Below are 19,473 nucleotides of genomic sequence, written 5' to 3' on the forward strand. Positions count from 1 at the left end.
TTCTTTTTTAGGGGGATTAATATTTTAGAACAATGTTTAGAACAATTAGAACAATCCAGAACAGCAAAAAAATTTGAATTTAAAAAAAAATGGGTGGCCACAAAAATAAATCGTTTTTTTGCTTTTCCCGTCATGTTTTTCGATTTTTTTGCTCATAACTTTGGAACAATATAGAACAAACGTAGAACAACCTGGAACAACTAAAAAAATATTCAAAATCGAAAAATGGGGGGCTAACTTCATATAGGCGCGAAGGGGTCGTATTTATGGTGGAGCCGCGTCTATATGAGGTACCCCGGACTCTCTGGCAGGTATGGGGCATCAAAACAAACGACGTCACACAGTCGCCTCTAGTCCGTGAAGGGAAGGGACGTATTTATGGTGGAGCCGCGTCTATATTTGGTACCCCGGACTCTCTGGCAGGTATGGGAAATGTAAACAAACATCGCCAAGGTGTCGAGCGGGGGATGATAGAACTACGGCCAAGAGACCTGTGAGCGGGCAAGTATGGGAGAACAAAAGAACGACGTCACGGAGTCAAACGCTGGATTCTGCTAGACCGATATTCGACGAGATAGAGTGACGACTAAGGGGGGCTCCTGTGCAAACGGTATAGAGCGTGCGCCGGTATAGCGAACAAAAGAACGCAGCGACGAATGATCGGACGCTTTTTAGTCTGATATTAGGCATGCTGGTTAAGGGGGCAGCGATATCGCGTGAACAGGGTGAGCCACCCGTTTTCGCAGATTGAGCGCGCTGTATGGATTGGGGAGTGCATGAACATACGAAAAGTGGAAGAAAACAAACACGAGAAATGGAATACAAAATCGTTTATTTGGAATTTTTCTTAAGAATACATAATTGAACATTACAGTCAAAATATAAAAATATTTTATTTGACTTACTGAATACGTTCTAAAAATATTATTTCAAAGCATGCATCGAGAAATGTTAAATATATGAAATAAAATGTTTTATTTAAAATTTTTAAAAATACATCGTTGAATATTACAACAAGTACTTGTACGTAGTTTCGTTTGCTCATTTTTTTTACAATGAAAAATTTTGCGATATAAGCATACTATCAGTCTGTCGTTTTGGTTATAATCATCGGTGAAAAGACGAAGAAATTGCTCAAGGTTGTAACCAAGAGACAAATAGTAAAGAAACACGCAACAATATTGGCCGCATGAAAAAAATCTTTGTAGCTGCACGGTGTTCCATTGATACGTGGTGGAATTTCGTCGAAGTCGCAGATGAAATCGTTGATCCGAGTGTGGCGGGATTCCGTAACTATCGGAATATGTGCCGGTACCGTGTTCGTCGATGTAAAAGGCGACCCAGTGTCTTCTGGGGCGATCATGCTCGTCTGTATTAGCGACAATGGCTGTCGATCTCGTCCACACCCTCGGTAGTCTGTCGGCAGGATAGACTCCTGCATATCTGACATTGAGACGACGCAACGCATGTAAGATTTGCAGTGAATTCATTTGTCGCGTAACAAGACGGTGCTCGTGCGCAAGGAATTATTTGTATAGTAGAGTCGCAGAGGTTTATCTCCTTTTGCGTAGAGTAGACGTTCTCGAATGATTGTGCGGAGATGGTTTGTTGAGCGTTGCTATCGGTAAGATATTCTTCTTTCTTTACACACGGTATATCTTTTGCAATGTAATTACGTGATTGATTCTTGTCTTCTTCTTCTTCTTCTTCTTCTTCTTCTTCTTTTTTCCGTAGCGTTACGCCACGTTTCCATATTGCGAATTATATCGAAATTTTTATTTTTTTTCATAAAAACGCCGCTGTCAGCTTTTTCGCTTATGCTCCAATTTTTATGAGAAACATCATCGCAGCTCGAAACGATGCTACACTCACTGCTGGTGTTTTGAGCGCCTATCCAACGTTTCAATTTGCCGGCGTTGCGTAACGCGCAAAGAAATTTGTCTGTAGAGCAAAATCGAAAACCGTGGTGAGAGCACCAATGTCCGCTCTCTTTGTCTTCCGACAAATTTTTAAACGCCGGAGAAATTTTTTCTAGATTATATACGTTTCTGGAAAGTAGACGCCTCAGATAGCGGGCCTTTTCTTGCCCCCTGGTATAGATGTAGCGCACTCGACGTGTTATTTCTCGCAGTTGTATTACGAAACATTTAAGATCGGTTTCGCCATCGAAGCACTCGATTCCGTGATAATTTCGCGAAAGCCAGTTGTTTTCTCGTCTCGATTTTTCAGGTAAATCGTCAAAGGGATAGGGAGGCGTCATAATCCAGTGTCCGATGATTGCGGAGTTAAGCGCGACAACAGCCACTTCTTTCGGAATAAACTTCTCGTCGGCATCGCGGAAACCCTGTATATCGATGACTATATCCATGGTTATGTCCAAATACTCGCTCTTTCTTTTCAAACGAAGCGACGCCGTTCGTGTCTTGAACAAAACTGAATCTTTTTTCGCTGCTTTACACGTCATTTGAGAAAACAGACGTTAGGGAAAAATGTACGTAGTAGTGGTAGTAGTAGTAGAGGTGGGGGGTTCAACGTTATAAAAACCTAACCGCCAAAATCGACGATAACTTGTCGAGAGGAGTCTATTTCTAGAATATTATCGAACTCTGCATAAACGATACAATTAACGGTCGTGGTAAGCGCCTTATCAAATTTCACTTCTAATCGCAAACTACCATGTTTCGCGAGATTCCAATGTCCGGCGCAATGAACGGACAAGTCGGGGGTAAGATCAAAAGCGAAAAGAATGTAGCCCTGGGCATAATCCTCTCTACTTATAGAATTTCCCTCGTTCAAGAAGTGAATGCCGGTTCCCGAGAAGAGCGTGTGGTAGGCTTCGACGTAAAGCTTTTCGTCTTTCGAGAAGTTCGGTTGTAACGGCCTACTGGGGATTTGCATACCATCGGCATACAGAGAAAAGAAATTTATATCGTAGTTTCTGAAATTAAACGGATTCAATTTTCTATCGCCATTAAACGCTCTGTTATCGACAAAACCGACTATTACGCGTTTCGGCAGTTGTCCGAGTATTACATTATCTATCGATTCTCCTACGAGTCCGGCGTGAATCGTAAATGTTTTAACCTCGACTTTTGTGAGAGGATATTTGGCGGTGGTTTTACTCAACATTCTCGCGTGCGAGAGTAACACACCAGGGCTTATCTTTGCTCTTCTAACGAGCAGACTAGCGTCTAGAAGGCGTATTTTTGACACCAAATTAGATTCCATAAGGCAAAACAAATCTTTCGAGCGAACGAGCCTTATTCTAACTTCCACCCCGTTGATTAAGAATTTATCCTGATTGAAAACGTCGCAGTGAAGATGACCTATGAGATCTAGCGCCTGTCCGTCTCGAATGTAACGCGAGCGTCTCACGAGAGCCTGATTCGTGGTTTGCGACTCTAGGAGAGCGTCCATTAAGCCCGGGGTATCCGCGTCCCACAGACAGGAGGTCAGATGGGAGTTTTTTGCGGGTGAAAAATAATTTAATAACGCCTCGATGTAAGCCCGATACGCGTAAGCGTTGTTTGGGGTTGACACGAGTTTTTGATTGAAGTATATGTCGATTTGGTTGAACATGGAATGCAGTAAATGATTTACAGGGCCTACTTTGAACTTGAGGGTGCCAGCGGCGGTACCGCCTCCTGCTAGGGGGGAAGATTCTACGCGTACGCGAAAACTCAACATGGTGTGTGTGAGATCTAGATAATCTTCCCCATGGCCGGGTATGACGAATTCTATAGGCGCGTCGTCCGCGAGCGACGTTACGGGTTTGTAATAAATCCATTGCGATCTCTCGATGCTGGTTTGTGTAGGCGGTAAAAAAAAGAGATCGAGTTCACTCTTTAAGCACTCGTTTGAATGTGTATGAAGAAAGGACATACTCCGTAAATTCCTAATTCACACGTCGATTAAGAGAATATGTCGGCTACATTGCGTTTCTTGACTTGACGACAGCGCCCTGTGGATGGCTTTTTTTTGTTGTTGGTCTTTCTACCTGCCGTGCGTATTTTCTTCGTTGCTCTTTTTTTGTTCGTGATTTTTCTTCGCGCGTTGCTATTCTTCGACGATTTCTTTGTGTTCGTCTGACGATGAGGACGACGACGGCGCTTAGAAACAGCGTTGCGTCTTACGTGACTGAAGAAAGGAAACTGAAGCGCAGCTGTTTTCGCGGATACTTTATAACCTGTTCCTTTCATCAAGCTAGTTATTTTTTCTTTGGCTTTTCTTTTGAGATTTCCGCTCGATTCCTTGAGATGAGATTTGACCGCTTCCTTAAACGGCGTATTATTTTCGACATCCTCCATCACGTTAACGCCGGCTCGTAAAGCTTCTTTACCAACCGCTCGTACACCTTTACTCAGATAAGGAAGCACCCTCCTGAATAATCCTCCGAGAAAACTACCGATTCCGTGTCCTCGTTGATAGAGTGCTCCGACGAAAACCCTCGTGATTCCTCCGCTCCTACCTCCGCTATCGTAATATTCGTGGTCCTCCGGTCTAGCCATAGCGAGCGGCTTTTCCGACTGATTTTTTCTTACTGGAAACGTCTAAAGTGCAACGTCACCGTTAGCGTTCCCAATTGAAATGGTATTCTTTTTCCGAATTGATCTTTTATATCTATTTCAATCCTGCGGAAATACGTTTGTTGTAATGGGATATAATGCGGGACGGAGAAATGTTTCACTTGATTCGCGCCGTACGCGTAATAATGTCCGTAATGTTGCAGCTTGACCGGTACTATTCGAAGAAGTGGAGTTTGCACATCGCCGGTTATATAAGGTTCGCAAATATCACAATAAACAAAGAGTTTATCGGGAATACCGCGCAGCAATCCGTGCGGTTCGACGGTATAGAAACTTCCAGCGCGCACTCCTTGTTCCGTTTTAAACCCGAGTTTAATAAAAGGCGCTGTAAAAATATCTTTGGAATTAGGTTTAGTCGCAGTAAGCGTGGTATAATATGCGATTTCTAGGCGATTGCTAGGCGTTGGTATGGCCCCGCCGCAGCCGAGTATTCGTAGAAGATTATCGGAAACGTTCATATGATGAATCAGATTGCATTTATTTTCATCGCATGTAATGTCGAACAAGATTTTACCGCCGCCTAGCGTCTTCTAGTTTCAAATTAATATGCGAATTCGCATCTTTGCAAGCCGAATTAATAGCGGAGATAAGTTCCTCGATATTTTTATAAATACCATTCGGAATTACGCCTTCCGTCGACGTTAACGGCGCCCCGTTTTTCCTCGTCTCGTGTCCATTTTCAATATCGACGAATCTAATGACATTTTCAACGTGGTTTATGTGTAAAAAAGTAGTGGGAAATTGGATCTTGTTAAGCGCGACTTCCCATTCGCCGTGTAAATGTATAGGTTGAGGTAATTCTGTGGTGAAGGAAGTGGTTGCATTGTGCGGAAAATAACGCATGCTGCTATTGCTGGGAAGAATCAAGAGAAATTGATCCGTCCTCATTTTGAACAAGCGGGGTTAAACTCGAAGCAGGGATCCAAGAATCAAACTTACTGGGATAACCACGCCAGCTAACCAGCACCTGCTTATTATTACCGTGACCCCGGTTTCTTATCACACGGTCGACGATAAACTCCTCCTCCTGCAAGTTTTTCTCAACCCGAGCCAATTCTTGTTCGTAAAAAATGCTGTCTATGACTTCTCCCGCTAAATCGCTCGTGGTTTTCGCCAATCGAGTATGCGATGAATTCGAAATATCTCCTCACTCCACCGCGCCTCGTATCCTTTCTCGAAGACGACTTTTGCTCTACTGATACGAACGTGATCACCGACGTGGTATTTAGCCTTTCGGCGTTTTTCGTTCGCTTCGCCGTTGCTCCTCCATCGGCGCGTTATATTTTCACGCGCGATACGCGCATTTTCTCTCGTAACAGCATACGATTGCATTCTGGTGCTCGAATGACGGGTGTGATTATAGGCGTTTACGATATTCTGCAAAACATCGATGTAGCGTCGTGTATTTTTATGCGTAAAATAACACCACATTCATTCTTTCAATGTTCTGTTGAAGCGCTCGACGATGGCAGCTTTGACATCCGGATTGCGGGCTACGCGAAAACGAATGTCATTTTCTTCCAAAAACTTTTGTAGCGATCGCCCGACAAATTCTTTACCCTTGTCCGTTTGTAGGTATACGGGCGCGCGACCGTTACTTCTCGAGAGCACGTTCTGAAAAGCTCTCATTACGGAATTACTCGTTTTGTCGCGCAATGGTTCTACCCAGACGTATTTACTAAGTACATCGATAATCACGAGTAAATATATACGAATATCCCTCGTTGTAACTTTTGAGATTTCGGAGTTTGATTAAATCTGCCTCCCACAGATCGTCGATATTCGTTACGTTGTAATGCATTCGCGGAAATTTCCGTCGCAATGGACGATGCAGTGTGTAGGCGTCTTGTGCTTCGAGCCATCGCTCGACATTGTTACGGGGTAAATTCGCCGCGCGAAACAGATTATCGACAGCCGAATAGTCAGCATAATGCGCGGGATCGTAGTACAATTTTTCAAGAGCCGTCATTCCAATTTACTCCATTCTAACAGGCGTCTTGCTGGTGGAGAATCCGTGTTTCTCTGAGGAGTGGAACTCGCCGCAGGACCGGTAAGTTTCGCGATATTTTGCAAAGAACCGACTGTTAATAATTTTTTATTTCTCACTAGTGCGGAGGGAATGTTCAAGTCGTGAAGTAATCGCGCGAACTGAACTCTTCCCGCGGCTTTCACGGTTTTTCTATCGCGCATCGCCTCGTTTATCAGGTCTGAGATATTTGAATCTTTTACGACGTTACCGTCTATGGTCACGACTTCGTACTCATCCCAGTTAATTCTAGTCGACGATGCTTTATCGAGCAAGCGTTTCGTCAGTAAGCGAGCTCGGCACTGTAAGATTTCGGTACGCTTTCCACTATTCTTTCGACGCTTTTCATTACCCCGAGACTCGCGTCGTGTTCTTTCGGGAGGCTTCTCGTACGACTAGAGCCCGGAGCGAATGAGAGATCGCTCGGCGGTACTTCTTCATGAGTGTCCATCGCGTCTTCTTCCTCTTCTTCTTCCTCGGCGTTACGCGCGTCTTGATTTCGTCGTCCGTGTGCTACTCGTACAAAGTGAAGATATCGCCAAAGAACCTCTTTATACATCTTCCATCTCTCGGCTTCGTCGTTCGGATAGGGCAAATTAAGAATTCGACTCATCTCCGCATCGAGTCTGGATAGAGCGGTTCCGGGTGTTCGTACGGAATTATAATTATTATTATTATTAGCGCTTTCGTCCGGTGTGTTTTCCACGAGCGGTGCGCCGTAGTCGGTAGTCGGTTGATGCAATTGACGCTGCATTCTCTCGAGATTTTCCGTAGAAATTAAAACCATTTTTTTCGCCCTTTCCATAACACTCGATATTATTTTCTCTCTTGTATTTTAAGCCGTCACCTTGTCTATGATTCGCAAAAATAAGGCCTCTAATAGAGGAACGATAATATAGGATAAGAATCCACCTCGTTGTACCAATAGCTTTCTTTTATTCTTCCAATTTCCACGCTTTGCCGCGATACGACGTAGCGTCGTTTTGTATTTGCTCAGACGATTTTTTTCGCGCCGTTCGAGCGCAACGTTACTATTGAGCGTGTTGAAAACGCATTCGCAAATACAGCGAATAAATTTTTCGTCCGCGGTTCGCAGGAAGGAGCTGCGTTGATTTTTGTTCAGATGACACAGCGCCTCTAGAAGACAAACGTTTCTCTTTCCGATCGAACGTCTAGCGGTTTTCGTTGCACCGTCCGACGCCGCTTCTTTCATCGTGAAAAAGTCTCTCGCAACTGTCGTCTCGCGAGCAATGGTGCATACATTTTATACGCTGGAGAACGATTTGCGCGGTACGTAGACGTAACGCAACGCATCGTCAGGAAAGATGCTTGTCCGAAATCGATATTTGTCCGGAGTCGATTATTTCAGATCGAGTAATAAATATCCGTGGGGGCGCGAGGTTGCGTCAAAGTATGCTTCTTCTAGAAACTTTGGGTCATCGGGGTACACCTGTCGCGCGAGATGGCGAATTTGAGCGCGATCGCGTGGGTTCTTGAAGACGACGATGTAATTGGTATTAAGCGATATGTCGCGCTGACAGCGCCCCTAATGAAATAGATTTTGTGTGATAAGTATAACGCTGAGATTCTTATGGTGACTACCCTTTGTAAAAAGATCCACGATGACGTCGCACGAGGATGATTCTCTCATAAGATCGTCGATTATCACCAGCTTTGGTGTGAGAGGATCGTGGGAATAATCATGCGCTTGTGGCAACCCCTCGCGAAACTCGATTGCATTTTTCTTTATTTTTCCCGCAGCGTTCCTTTCTTTTTTCTCAAACACGTATTGAAGTTGTCGATAAGCATTTTGCCATTCGGCGTAATAAAATAAAACTCTTTGGAAAGAAACATCGGCCATTTCGGATAGATATTTGAGAAAAGTTTTTACAAAGACCGTTTTGCCGCATCTAGTGGGACCGCTGACGATAGACGTCCAAGGATGTTTCCAGCGTATGTCCATCTTGCGAAATGAACCCTTCGCCGTTCGCTCGCGCCTTCATAAACAAAAAAAATCAGCGAAACACTATGACGCGATAAGCTTACTGCCCACTGACGGCGGCGGCGGCGGCGGCGGCGACCGCTTGCTTGCGCTAGCGTACAACTCGCGGACTTGAACAAGCTGATTCGGTCCGCGGAGACGCTGAACAAGCGCAACCAGCGAAATTGCTCGCGCCAGCGTCCAAGAGTGGAAACGCTACTTCGCGCGATGAAACACTTTTTTTTTCTCGAAAAAAAATGAGGGTTTTATACGGGAAAGTATTAGGAGAAAGAAAAATCTTTAAGAAAAATTATGCGAGAAAACATTTATTTTTACGAATAAAAGTACATGATTTGAGAATAATAAAAATATTTGTTTTTATTTCTTAAATTTTTTATAGTTTTTACATAGTTTCTATACAATTATACATTTTACATTTTAAAACTAACAATATTTTCTTAAATTAAATAAAAAAATTTTTTATTTATACTTTTTACAAAAATTTATAAATCTACTTAAAGCTATTTACATAAAGTTGGAAAACACGCGCTAACCGTCGACAGCGAAAGAGCGAAAGAACAATTCCGTAAAAAATTAGTGAATCGCGTAACCGTAAGGAACGGAACAACGACTATTGAGAAATCTACGTTTTAATAGCACAGGAGTACAAGCTTTCACTTCGTCGCGAGTTATTAACTCGTGAAAAGCCGTACGCCGAATTGCTCTGAAACGTAGATTTATCGATGTTCTATGTGACTTTCCTTCTTCACTTTCCTCTTCTCGTCCCTCTCGCTCTTTTTGCAATATTAATTCTCTTATACTATTAAAATTAACTGAGCATGAGTTTGCAAAGTTTAGGGTTATACCCTTTACTTTGCAAACTTTGTGCGTGAGTCCTTTCGGTGTGCGAACAACGTAAGCATAAAATTTCGGGCCACCGGATATAAACGCCTCGATGTAACTACCGGACCCATAGCTTTCGAGTTCGTTCGTTATATCGCCCAAAAAATTACCCGTACGCGGCTCGTATTCGGAAGGATCACCGCTGCTTACATAAATGCAAGAATCGGTATCATAATATAAAACGCGTCGATCTAAGCGTTCTAAATATTTATACAACACTAATCGCGCTAGCGCCGTCGTGTACGCCGCTAAAACGACGTTGGTAAGAGGCGAGGGAACGTCGGCCTCTTCCGAAAGAAGAATTTAAACAACTTCGCGACCGAACGTAATCCCGAATTTTTCGCGATATTGTTACTTTCGAGAACAATACCTTCGGTTTCTTCGTAATCGCGAAGATATCGTTCTTTAGCCTCGTCATCGGTACATTCACTCGGCCACCCGCTGGTTTCTTGTTTTAATTTTAAAAATGTATTAATATATTCGGCGAATAATCCACCCTGCCGCGTACCGTGATCGTAGCGTGTTGCGTTGTACTGCCAAATCTCGCTAACCTCCGACACGAAATAACCTTTTTCAAGCGCTTTGCGATATTCGCACGATACCCATGTACCCGTAAATTCACGTTCGGAAGGCACGTGTGTACAATTTTCGCGTGAAAATGTTTTGCAGCAACTGCGGCACAACGCGAATAACAATTTTCCGCGTACGCGATACGGTAACACGGGGTGAAAGAGATCGCGCGGTGCGAGTACTTTGCAACGTACGAGGCCTTCGACGGAGTCGAAATTGTAATTCGGGCCTTCTCCGATTAGTACCGAACATTCCTCACCGACATACACCGTGGGATGTCCGATCGGAAAAGTACCCGTTTTTAAAACATACGGATACAGAGAACATACATCGATGTATCGTATCTTCTCTGTACCCGTAATTTCATATCGAGTCGCAACATTCCCCGTACGCCCGCCGTAAAACGCATCGCGCGGATTGAGCGGTTCGTTTTCAACCATTTGATGGTGCTGTAAATATTCCCGCATTACGCTATTTACAGCCATTGCACGATCGAAATCGCACTCCCATTTTTCCGTCACCGTGTATCCGCATTTTCGAAGACGATATGTCGTTGCGACGGTATGCTCATAACGCAAATCAATCGTATTCCTACGTTCGCTGTTTACGGAGAGGTTACTGTCGCGGTTGATTCTAAAGCACGACGGGCAACCGTGCCAAAAGCATCCGTGAAATTGAAACACGTGATGTCGTGTTACGCCGTTTTCTAACGATTCGTAATATCCGTCGACGAGTGTGCCGTCAAGTACGCGATATTCGCGGGTACGCCCTGCGTGAATAATGGGATGACCGAGCTCTCGCTCCATCTACACCAACCAACGCAGTGCTTTGCGCGATTGCGTATTCACGTGTCTGTAGCCACCCGATGGAATTATACCAATCTCGCTTTCACGCAGAAAGTTTTTTCTAAAAACCCTCATACACGTGGAAGCGATTGTTGTACATTCCTCGAATGGGCACACTTTTCCGCGCCTCAGGAAAATTTTCCAAAAAGCCATGCACGCTCGTCTAAGAATATCCACGTCGTTGCGACAATAGCGCAATATCTCGAGTTGAAAATCAAAAATATAATTCGCCCGGGTTACTTGTCGTGCCATGCTAAAAACTGTTCGCGTTCTTTCGTATTCATAGTTTCCGGAGAGTAATACTCGACGCCCGGCAACGGTCCTACATAGAATTGATTATTGAGTGTGTTAAATAAATGCGGAAAGACGCCTTTATCCAAAGTATTCGCCAGCCCGAAAGCTTTTGGTAATTTGGATAACCGCATCGGCATATAATTAACACTGTCGATAAATTTGGTATTTCCTACCGTTAGTACTATGATTTTAGTACCGCTCAAAATTACACGAGGTTCTGTCGAAATACCGCTTTCTACTAAATATCGGAGGATAAATTGCGCGTCGAACGATTTTGCGTTATGAGCAATACAAATTATTTTTTTTAAATATATCGTCGGACGCGTCGCGAAATTTACAAATTCTTTAACGGGATCGTGACGAAATGTAAATTCGCGGATACCGCACCAACGACACCGCACCGACATATCTTCTATTTCCGCGCACGATTCGCAAATCTGCTGCGCGACGCAGAGAATAGGCACGTGAATTTTTACATTAGCGGTACCTCGAAGCGTTTCATCCTGTCGTGTTTCGAAATCGTAAAACACGAATGCGGAGAGGTTTTCTGTTTTCGACACGTGTTCATCCTCATTTTGATCTTTGAAATGCTCTTCCGAAGAGCGACCCGCGATGCTACTCAAAGCTCGATTGATCGTCATCATGCAGCAATAATGATTTAGCGGTTGGTGAGAACGACACGTGAAACAGAAAGCCGCGCCGCATTCGTGCTGTTTCTTTCGTTCGATTACACGACCGCACTCGCTGCAAAATCGTATAACGCTGCAAACGCTTTGAAGCGAATGCTCGTCGTACGATTTTTGCGCGCAATGACGCTCGAGGCATGCGCGATTAAAAAATTCGCGATTACATTCCGTGCAGCGTATTCGCTCATGTTCGAATCTCTCGCAAGTTGGAACCATGTTACAACGCGGGCATTTATTAGAGCATCGATGCCCTTTCGCGTCACTGCGATAAGCTACGTTGCACGGAATGCAATACCCTCTACTTCCAACAGCGGCTCTTAAATTTAAAATCACGCTATAATGACGCGATTCGGCGACAAATAAAATATTTAATCGAGATATAGGTTCTCGATGTAGAGAGGCTAGCACCGCTGTTCCGTCGAATAACGGTTTACCCCCGCGACCAAAAGTGTCGGAATTGTAAACTATTATCGCGACATTTTCCGCGGCTAAATATTGTTGGAAATGTTCGATTTCCCTAATTCCGCAGCCGACTTCCGGAATCGCGATACCGACTTTTTTCGTCAACTCGCCGGCAAGTTCGCGTTGCGACGACGAATTTCGTGTTCTCACCGCGTTCCATCTCGCATGCAACTCGCCTGTACGCACATTTCCACGCTCGTTATTAATCTGTGCCGTCACGAGCGCGCGAGGAAAACACAGATTATCGCTGTTGTTTATTGTTAAAATCGAACGTTTACCAACAATATCTAGAGCGTTATATCCACATCCCGCGGGAGGAGTGATACGAAAAACGCGGATATTAAACTCTTGCGGTACGTTTAACCCCCCTGAACTTTGAGCTAATAAACTCACGAGATTCCAAATGTTCTCGGGAGTCAAATCGTTCGCCGGACGGAACGATATTCCAGCGGGGCCGTGAAAAAGAGCCGGAGAGTCGAAAGACAATCCAACATAATCTCCCGGTACGCATGAAAATATCGTGTAAGAGTGAATTTCGCGAAACGCGTTTTCCAATCGTGTGTAAACCTCCCCTCCTCCCTCGGGAAACGGAAGTATACGGAATCTAGCCTCTCTACCCTCTATCCCGAAATTTCTAAACCTACGCGTGTTTTCCGATACTAATTCTATATAATTAAAATTATCGCCGACCTGATTATTATTCCGACGCCTTTCCGCCGCCGATGCTGCATCGATATCCTCCGCTCGCCTCGTTTTCTCCTCCGTTCTTTCCTCTTCCTGCGGCGCTGTTTCGAAGTCGTCGGTTTCGCCAGTCGATTCCACACCCGACCGAGTTTCCTCCGGCTCTTCTTCTCTACCACCACCTGTTTGAACTGCAAAAGTCAAAATTAAAAAATTAGCGAATTAATTAGAAAATTTGATAAAATATATTTTATATCTTCATGCTTGAATTTTATTTGCAATAAAAATCGAAAAATTTGTAGTGTTAAATCAGCTCACCTCTAAATTTTCTTCTTTTTTATTTTACACCCTCACTGAGAGAAATACTTTTGTAAGAATTACAAATTTTCATTTGTTGACTTATGATTTGTTCAGGATACGATAAATTCGCTACCATTACAAACAATGATCCGTTTTTTTGTCATTTTAACATATCACATATCGTCTGTGCAACAAATTTCATTTGCTCATCCCTCTTTGTTCTGATTACAAAATTGTTTGACATAGGTACTGACACAGTTAGTAAATTCAACAAATATGTCGATAATAGTTCTTATTGCTAATGCTTTTTGCACCACCAACAAATTAAAATATTCGAATTTGTTGCTGCAGCAAATGAAATGCGCGGACGAAAGTGCGCAGCGATAGCACATGTTTCGGCTTGTCGTAACGGCAAACTTCTAATGTGCGCTCGTTTTCCTTTCGTTTCCACAACTGTGATCAGTAAAATGAGTGGTGAAGAGAAACAAGCCGAACAAGATGCTGTTTCCGAGCGGCTGAGACGTTGGGGTTTGAGTAATCAAGTTGTGCAAGCATTCAAAGGTAAGTCATAATGTTTTCATTTCATGTTATTAGTAACCTTACTTTTTCATTTCTTTGTCTCACTGTTTGTTGCATCATTCTCTAGTTGAATTCTGTACGATCCGAAGAATTACTTAATCCTATTTTCATGTTTTTGACACATAACCTATTTTACTTTAACAAAATAATTACCTCTATTATGATGTAAAAGATTTCACAAAATATGCTAGTCTATTATATTTTTTATTTTATTGATGTATGATGCATTTGTTTGTACACAGAAAAAAAATTAGTATCAAACTAAAATTTATATACTTCAATTAATGCGATCATCATCTCATATAGTATTTGATATTAATTATAATGTGATTATATATGAGAATAAGATTTTTAATCAATTATCTTAGTTAAACATTCACACACAAATCGAGTAATTATAAATATTGTTTAATACTTAATTGCATTATTTACATTAATCATTTATATTATAAATTTTTGAGTATTTAATTATAAATTTTTAGGCAATTATTTTAATTTTAATAAGAAAATTAATCGATTAAATTTTTTATTAAAATAATTGCCTAAAAAGCTATAATATAAATAATCATGATAAATGTAATCAATTAATGCAATTAAGTACATATATGTTTTATATAAGGTATTTAGTTATTTAGTACTGTTATTTAGTACGGTATTTAATTAATTGATTAAATTTTTAATGTTTAATTAAGATAATTAAAAATCTAAATCTTACATATGATCACGTTATGATAAATGCCCAACACTGGTTTCATGTAAAAACAATAATATATAATTTTCTTAGAAGAATTTGATCGATAATCTTAATTAAATGTCAACAATAATATAATTTTATTTTAATATTATAATAGTTTATCTCAAGAATATAATATATATATTATTGTCTTAATTTTATTATAATAATTTTTTAGTTTGAACATATACTTCTAACATGTTTTTTCTTTTGAAGAAAATTATTCTTGAATAAATAATATATTTTTCATGGCAGAATTATATAATATTAAACAAACAGGTAATTTTTATTTATTTAATGCTATATAATCCCTTTTCAAGATTTATATGTTGAGAATAAAGATATTCAAAACAAGAAGTCTTTTTTTCTGTGTAGAAATAAAATAGTTAATATTAAATATGTCTTTTAGTTTGTGTGCCACATACATATTTTAAGAGAAGATTGCTCTGCTTATAGATCAAAAAATTACTCAGCAAGTATTTCCTTATATAGATCAAGATACAATACGTGAATTAATTCCACTGGCTGGGGAAAGGCTATTATTTAATATTAAATTTAAAGCTGAAATCCAAAACGTTCAGATCCAAAACGCTGAGATTTTACAAATTCATGATCCCATTGACATATTAAGAGATACTGAGGTAATAAAATAAAAAAATTATTATTAAATAAGTAAAAAAAATATGATAGTTAAGATATTTATTTTCTTTTTTTCTTTACTTTCACATTACAGGAGATCCAGCTTTCTGAACAGGTCATAATCAATACTGAGGTTGAAGTAAATGTACAAGAGGATCTTACAGAGGATCTTATTAATAAGGATCTTACAGAAGAGTTACAAACCAGAATTACAGCTGTTACTGGTAAAGGATCAATATTGTTTCACTATAACACTATTTTCTGTGCAGAGTTATATTATTTTTAGTTATGCCATTTTCTTTATAAATGCAGATGGTGCAGTAACATTGAATAATAATACACGCAATAATAGAAATAATATTGAACCTTCTTCAACTCAGCTAAAAGAGAGAGAGAGAAGATTTCAAACTCCTTATCAATCAAAAAATGACGTTGAAAATGAAGAAAACTCTGAATATGTGAGTTATAAAATCAATTCCTCTTATTGAAAAATATTATTAAAAAATATAAAAGTAAAAGTACTGAAGGCATTGACATCTTTTATGTAATTTTAAAATTTAAGATAATTTTAAATTTAAAAGTTAATTTTTTATTAGAAGTAAAATATAATTGCTACTTAATTTTGCAGGACTTGAGATCAATATTAAAAAGTAGTGATAAAGGACGAATTGTACTTCAGGCTTATGAAACAGAAAAAAAATTAAACAACAAATATCGAAATTATCTAGCTGAGGCTATTATTAATTCAGAACTGAAAAATGACCTGGACAAGCGGTAAGTTGTATAGTATTTAATTAATAAATATGCATGATAGTTGTATCATTACTTTAATTAAATGTGTCACTCAAGAAAATTACTACAAGAGGATTAAGTTGATTGCATTTTAAACTGTCTATTAGACTTTTAGATATTCTTCTTTGAAAATTTCTTGATAGATAGTGATATTATGTGCCAAACATATATATCATTAAGCTAGTACATATATGTATATATATCATTAGACTCCTACGGTCAAACTTTGTATTTTCTTGTTATTTATACATGCATCATGGAATATTAATTTTTTTTACTGTATGCTTTATTGGTTAGAAATTTTTGGTTCATGTTTTCTTTTAAAGAAATATCTGAATTTTTTTCTTAAATTATGGACTACATCATATGTTTTCTTACCTTTAACTTTATTTTTTCTTATTATTTTTTCTCAACCCCAAACCTTTTTATATCGTTATTCTGCTTTTTATGAATTTTGTTTTAAAAAGTAATTAACACCTATACTTTATAATTATACTGAAATGCTTTTTATTGAATGCTCTATATTGCATAAACATTGCTTTCAGCTTGTCATGTGATCGGCTTGATATGATTTCACAAAAAATTTTACAGATTTTTCCTACTGAAACAAAGGTAATTTTATTTCTTATACAGTTATAAAAAACTTCTTTTTTAATTTAAGGATTTTTATTGAAATTCTGTTATGTAGTCTTTTAAATAGCTTTATATTGAATTGATATATATATATCTAGGCTTTATATTTACTTCTCTCTAGCTGTCTTTTTTTCTATAGGAAATATACATTGATATAGATCCTAGTAGTGGTATTTGCAACACTGGAAAGGGTAAACTATACAGTAAGTGGTATAATAAACGCCGGCAACTTATCCGTTTGAATTTGATTTCATCAGGAGGAAGAAAAGAGCATCGAAAGGGTAAAAAACGTGAAAGAGAAAATGACGGTTTGGTCTTATTTTGTTTTGTTTTTTTAGTGAATATATTTTATTTAAAACGGTCGAATAAAAAAAATCTATTTCTTTTTAGAAATTGATGAATCCATTGAGGTTCATGATGCTTTACTGTGGCTAAGGAACAGTTCTCAACCTTGGCCAAAAGTACTAGAATATTGGCAGCTGACTTCAAGTCAGCGGTGGATCGAATTAGTGAGAGGAAACCTATCTATAGGAGAATATATGGCCCAGTATCCAGCTCTGGATAACGAAAAAGGGTACACACTGGTAAGCAAACACAGCATCAGATTTATTAACATGTGTTAACATTCTGTTAACACTTTTAATATGCAAGTACCTAAGACATAAGTATAAAAGTAATAACAATTTTTGTTTTTCTGGAGATTTTGTTTTAATTCCAATACGAAATAAATTTAGGAATTTGGTATTAGATATTTGATATTAAAATCATTATTATCTTGATTATCATTATCTTTTTTGTAGATTTTTTCTATATTTACATTTTTTTTTGTAGCTTGAGCTTGATTTTGAGAGGAAATATACTGACAAATTTATGAAATTGTTTGTGAACTGGCGGAAACTATCAGATTTTTTATTTGGAAAAATATCTGCAAAATTAAAAGATTTTTGCAATGATGAAGTTTCTGATGGTAAAAAAATTGTCAGAAATTAGTTTAAAAAAAATGTTCCTTTCGAGATTATTATAACTATTTACTTTTTTCAGATCTCAAGACACTTCAAGTGTTGAATAATCTTTCTTATTTGTTTGCTCCTATAAATGCAAGGAAACAAACTAAACAAATAAAAGAGTGGCGTCCATCTAAGGCTGAAGTGCAGGAAAGTTTTGTTCTTCATGTTAAAGTGAGTTCATATTTTTTGTGATCTTTTGCAGTTTTCAATTAATATCTAATAACATAATAAAAACCTCACAGCATGAAGCTGAACATTTTATAAAGTCTAAATTATATTTTATTTGCAGATAATTGGAGATTTGGAAGTACAACTTAGAGCTCGGGAGGCAAAACTGATTCAATACGGTTGTACATTTCAACCTTTGGTGGCAATCATTGGACCAGAACTAGCCTGTATTGAGCAGAGTTTCGTCGTTCTAGGAGTCAAAAAATATTATAAAGTGGACACTCCTTTGAAAGCGGTAGATATTTGTTTCAAAATTTTCCACGTTCTACATATTCAGTATCCTCCTGAGTGCGCTCAATTATGGCAGTTCCTTCAGCGTGCTGCCTATGAGATGCCACGAAATCGTCAATACGACCCTCATTATAGTGGAGTCGAAGCTCTTTTGCGCGAATTTTCTCAATTTTCTAAAAATTAGTGTTGTCTTTCTAGATTAAGTTTTATAAAAACAAGTTTTGTATGTTCTTTTATGTGTATACGATTTGTGATTTATTTTTAGTTTATTTTTTTTAATTTAGCAAGTTTATTAATGTTAAAATTTATATGATTTATTTTTAGTGCATTTTTTTAGTTTAGTTAGTTTATTAATATTAAAGTAAAAATGCCTGTATGTAGCTTGTGTCACGTAAACCTCCTATCCATTCGAAGCTTGTTAATTCACCTTGAAATAAGACATTCCATAAATAATACATTCAAATGTGGAGAAAATCTTTGTTTTAGAACATTCAGTTTAAAAAATTCCTTTAAAAAACATTTGCAGACAACTCACAAATTTTCAATGGAATGTGAAGTAAAAAAGAAAGAAACTATTGAGAATGATTTATGTAGTAACAGTACATCAGAAATTAATTTTGACTTTACTGAGAATAATGAGCCAAATATTAATGACAATATTAATGACATAAAATGTGTTACTTCTAAAAAATTTTCATCATTGCTAAGACAGTCAGTTGATTTGTTTGTTGCAAAACTTTATAGTAATCCTCATTTTCCCAGAAATTTAATTCAAAAAGTAGTTGTCGATTCCAGTTTAATGGTTGGGAGCGAATACGTGACACTTTTAAGAGAAAAAGTTTTAAATGTTCTACAAACTGGTCAGTGCGCTCAAAATGAAGTTCTAGACATAGAGTTAATGTTTAAGATATTAGAAAACCCTTTCAAACATTTACAATCAGAATATCTTTGTTGCAAATATTTTTCAAATGCAGGTGATTATATAGTTCCAATTCCATATGAAATGGGTAAAATGTTTTGTGCAGAAAGATGTAATAATACTATGAAGGGAAAATATATTTCTGTATATGGTCAGTATATTCCATTAGATTCTATGCTACAAAAGTTTTTTGAATTGCCTGGTGCTTTAAAAGAAACTTTAAATTACATGGATTTCCTTGAAAAAGATAGTAAGGGTCTTCATAACTTTGTCCAGGGCTTCTTATGGGCAAAAAAAAAACAAAAATATAGTAAAGAGGATATTGTTTTTCCTTTGTTTGTATATTTCGATGATTTAGAGGTAAACAATCCTCTAGGA

At 38.7% G+C, this 19,473-nt stretch overlaps 3 protein-coding genes across 4 annotated transcripts; 1 reads left to right on the forward strand and 2 right to left on the reverse strand.

Moving 5' to 3' along the window:
• Window positions 1-2,544: 2,544 nt before the first annotated feature.
• LOC105668169 (uncharacterized protein F54H12.2-like) lies at window positions 2,545-3,882 on the reverse strand. Its single transcript, XM_012360406.2, has one exon. The coding sequence runs from the start codon at window positions 3,880-3,882 to the stop codon at window positions 2,545-2,547; it is 1,338 nt and encodes a 445-aa protein (XP_012215829.2).
• A 4,756-nt stretch (window positions 3,883-8,638) lies between these two features.
• On the reverse strand, window positions 8,639-10,872 carry LOC137001737 (uncharacterized). The gene is made up of 3 exons (XM_067360858.1): window positions 9,867-10,872; window positions 9,467-9,783; window positions 8,639-8,755 (listed from the first exon to the last, which is right to left on the reverse strand). The coding sequence occupies exons 1-3, from the start codon at window positions 10,870-10,872 to the stop codon at window positions 8,639-8,641; spliced, it is 1,440 nt and encodes a 479-aa protein (XP_067216959.1).
• A 2,472-nt stretch (window positions 10,873-13,344) lies between these two features.
• Window positions 13,345-19,452, forward strand: LOC105668838 (uncharacterized). 2 transcript variants are annotated; one of them, XM_067360117.1, is made up of 11 exons: window positions 13,345-13,895; window positions 15,103-15,287; window positions 15,380-15,509; window positions 15,598-15,743; window positions 15,914-16,059; window positions 16,623-16,689; window positions 16,850-16,913; window positions 17,101-17,294; window positions 17,542-17,677; window positions 17,752-17,888; window positions 18,007-19,452. In XM_067360117.1, the coding sequence occupies exons 1-11, from the start codon at window positions 13,694-13,696 to the stop codon at window positions 18,358-18,360; spliced, it is 1,761 nt and encodes a 586-aa protein (XP_067216218.1). In that variant the 5' UTR covers window positions 13,345-13,693; the 3' UTR covers window positions 18,361-19,452. The 2 variants fall into 2 exon arrangements, with proteins under 2 accessions (XP_067216218.1, XP_067216217.1); XM_067360116.1 differs by having other exon boundaries at window positions 13,346-13,895; window positions 16,850-17,018.
• The last annotated feature ends 21 nt before the right edge of the window (window positions 19,453-19,473 follow it).

The sequence above is a fragment of the Linepithema humile genome, chromosome 8 (genome assembly GCF_040581485.1).
Source record: "Linepithema humile isolate Giens D197 chromosome 8, Lhum_UNIL_v1.0, whole genome shotgun sequence".
Lineage (NCBI taxonomy): Eukaryota > Metazoa > Arthropoda > Insecta > Hymenoptera > Formicidae > Linepithema > Linepithema humile.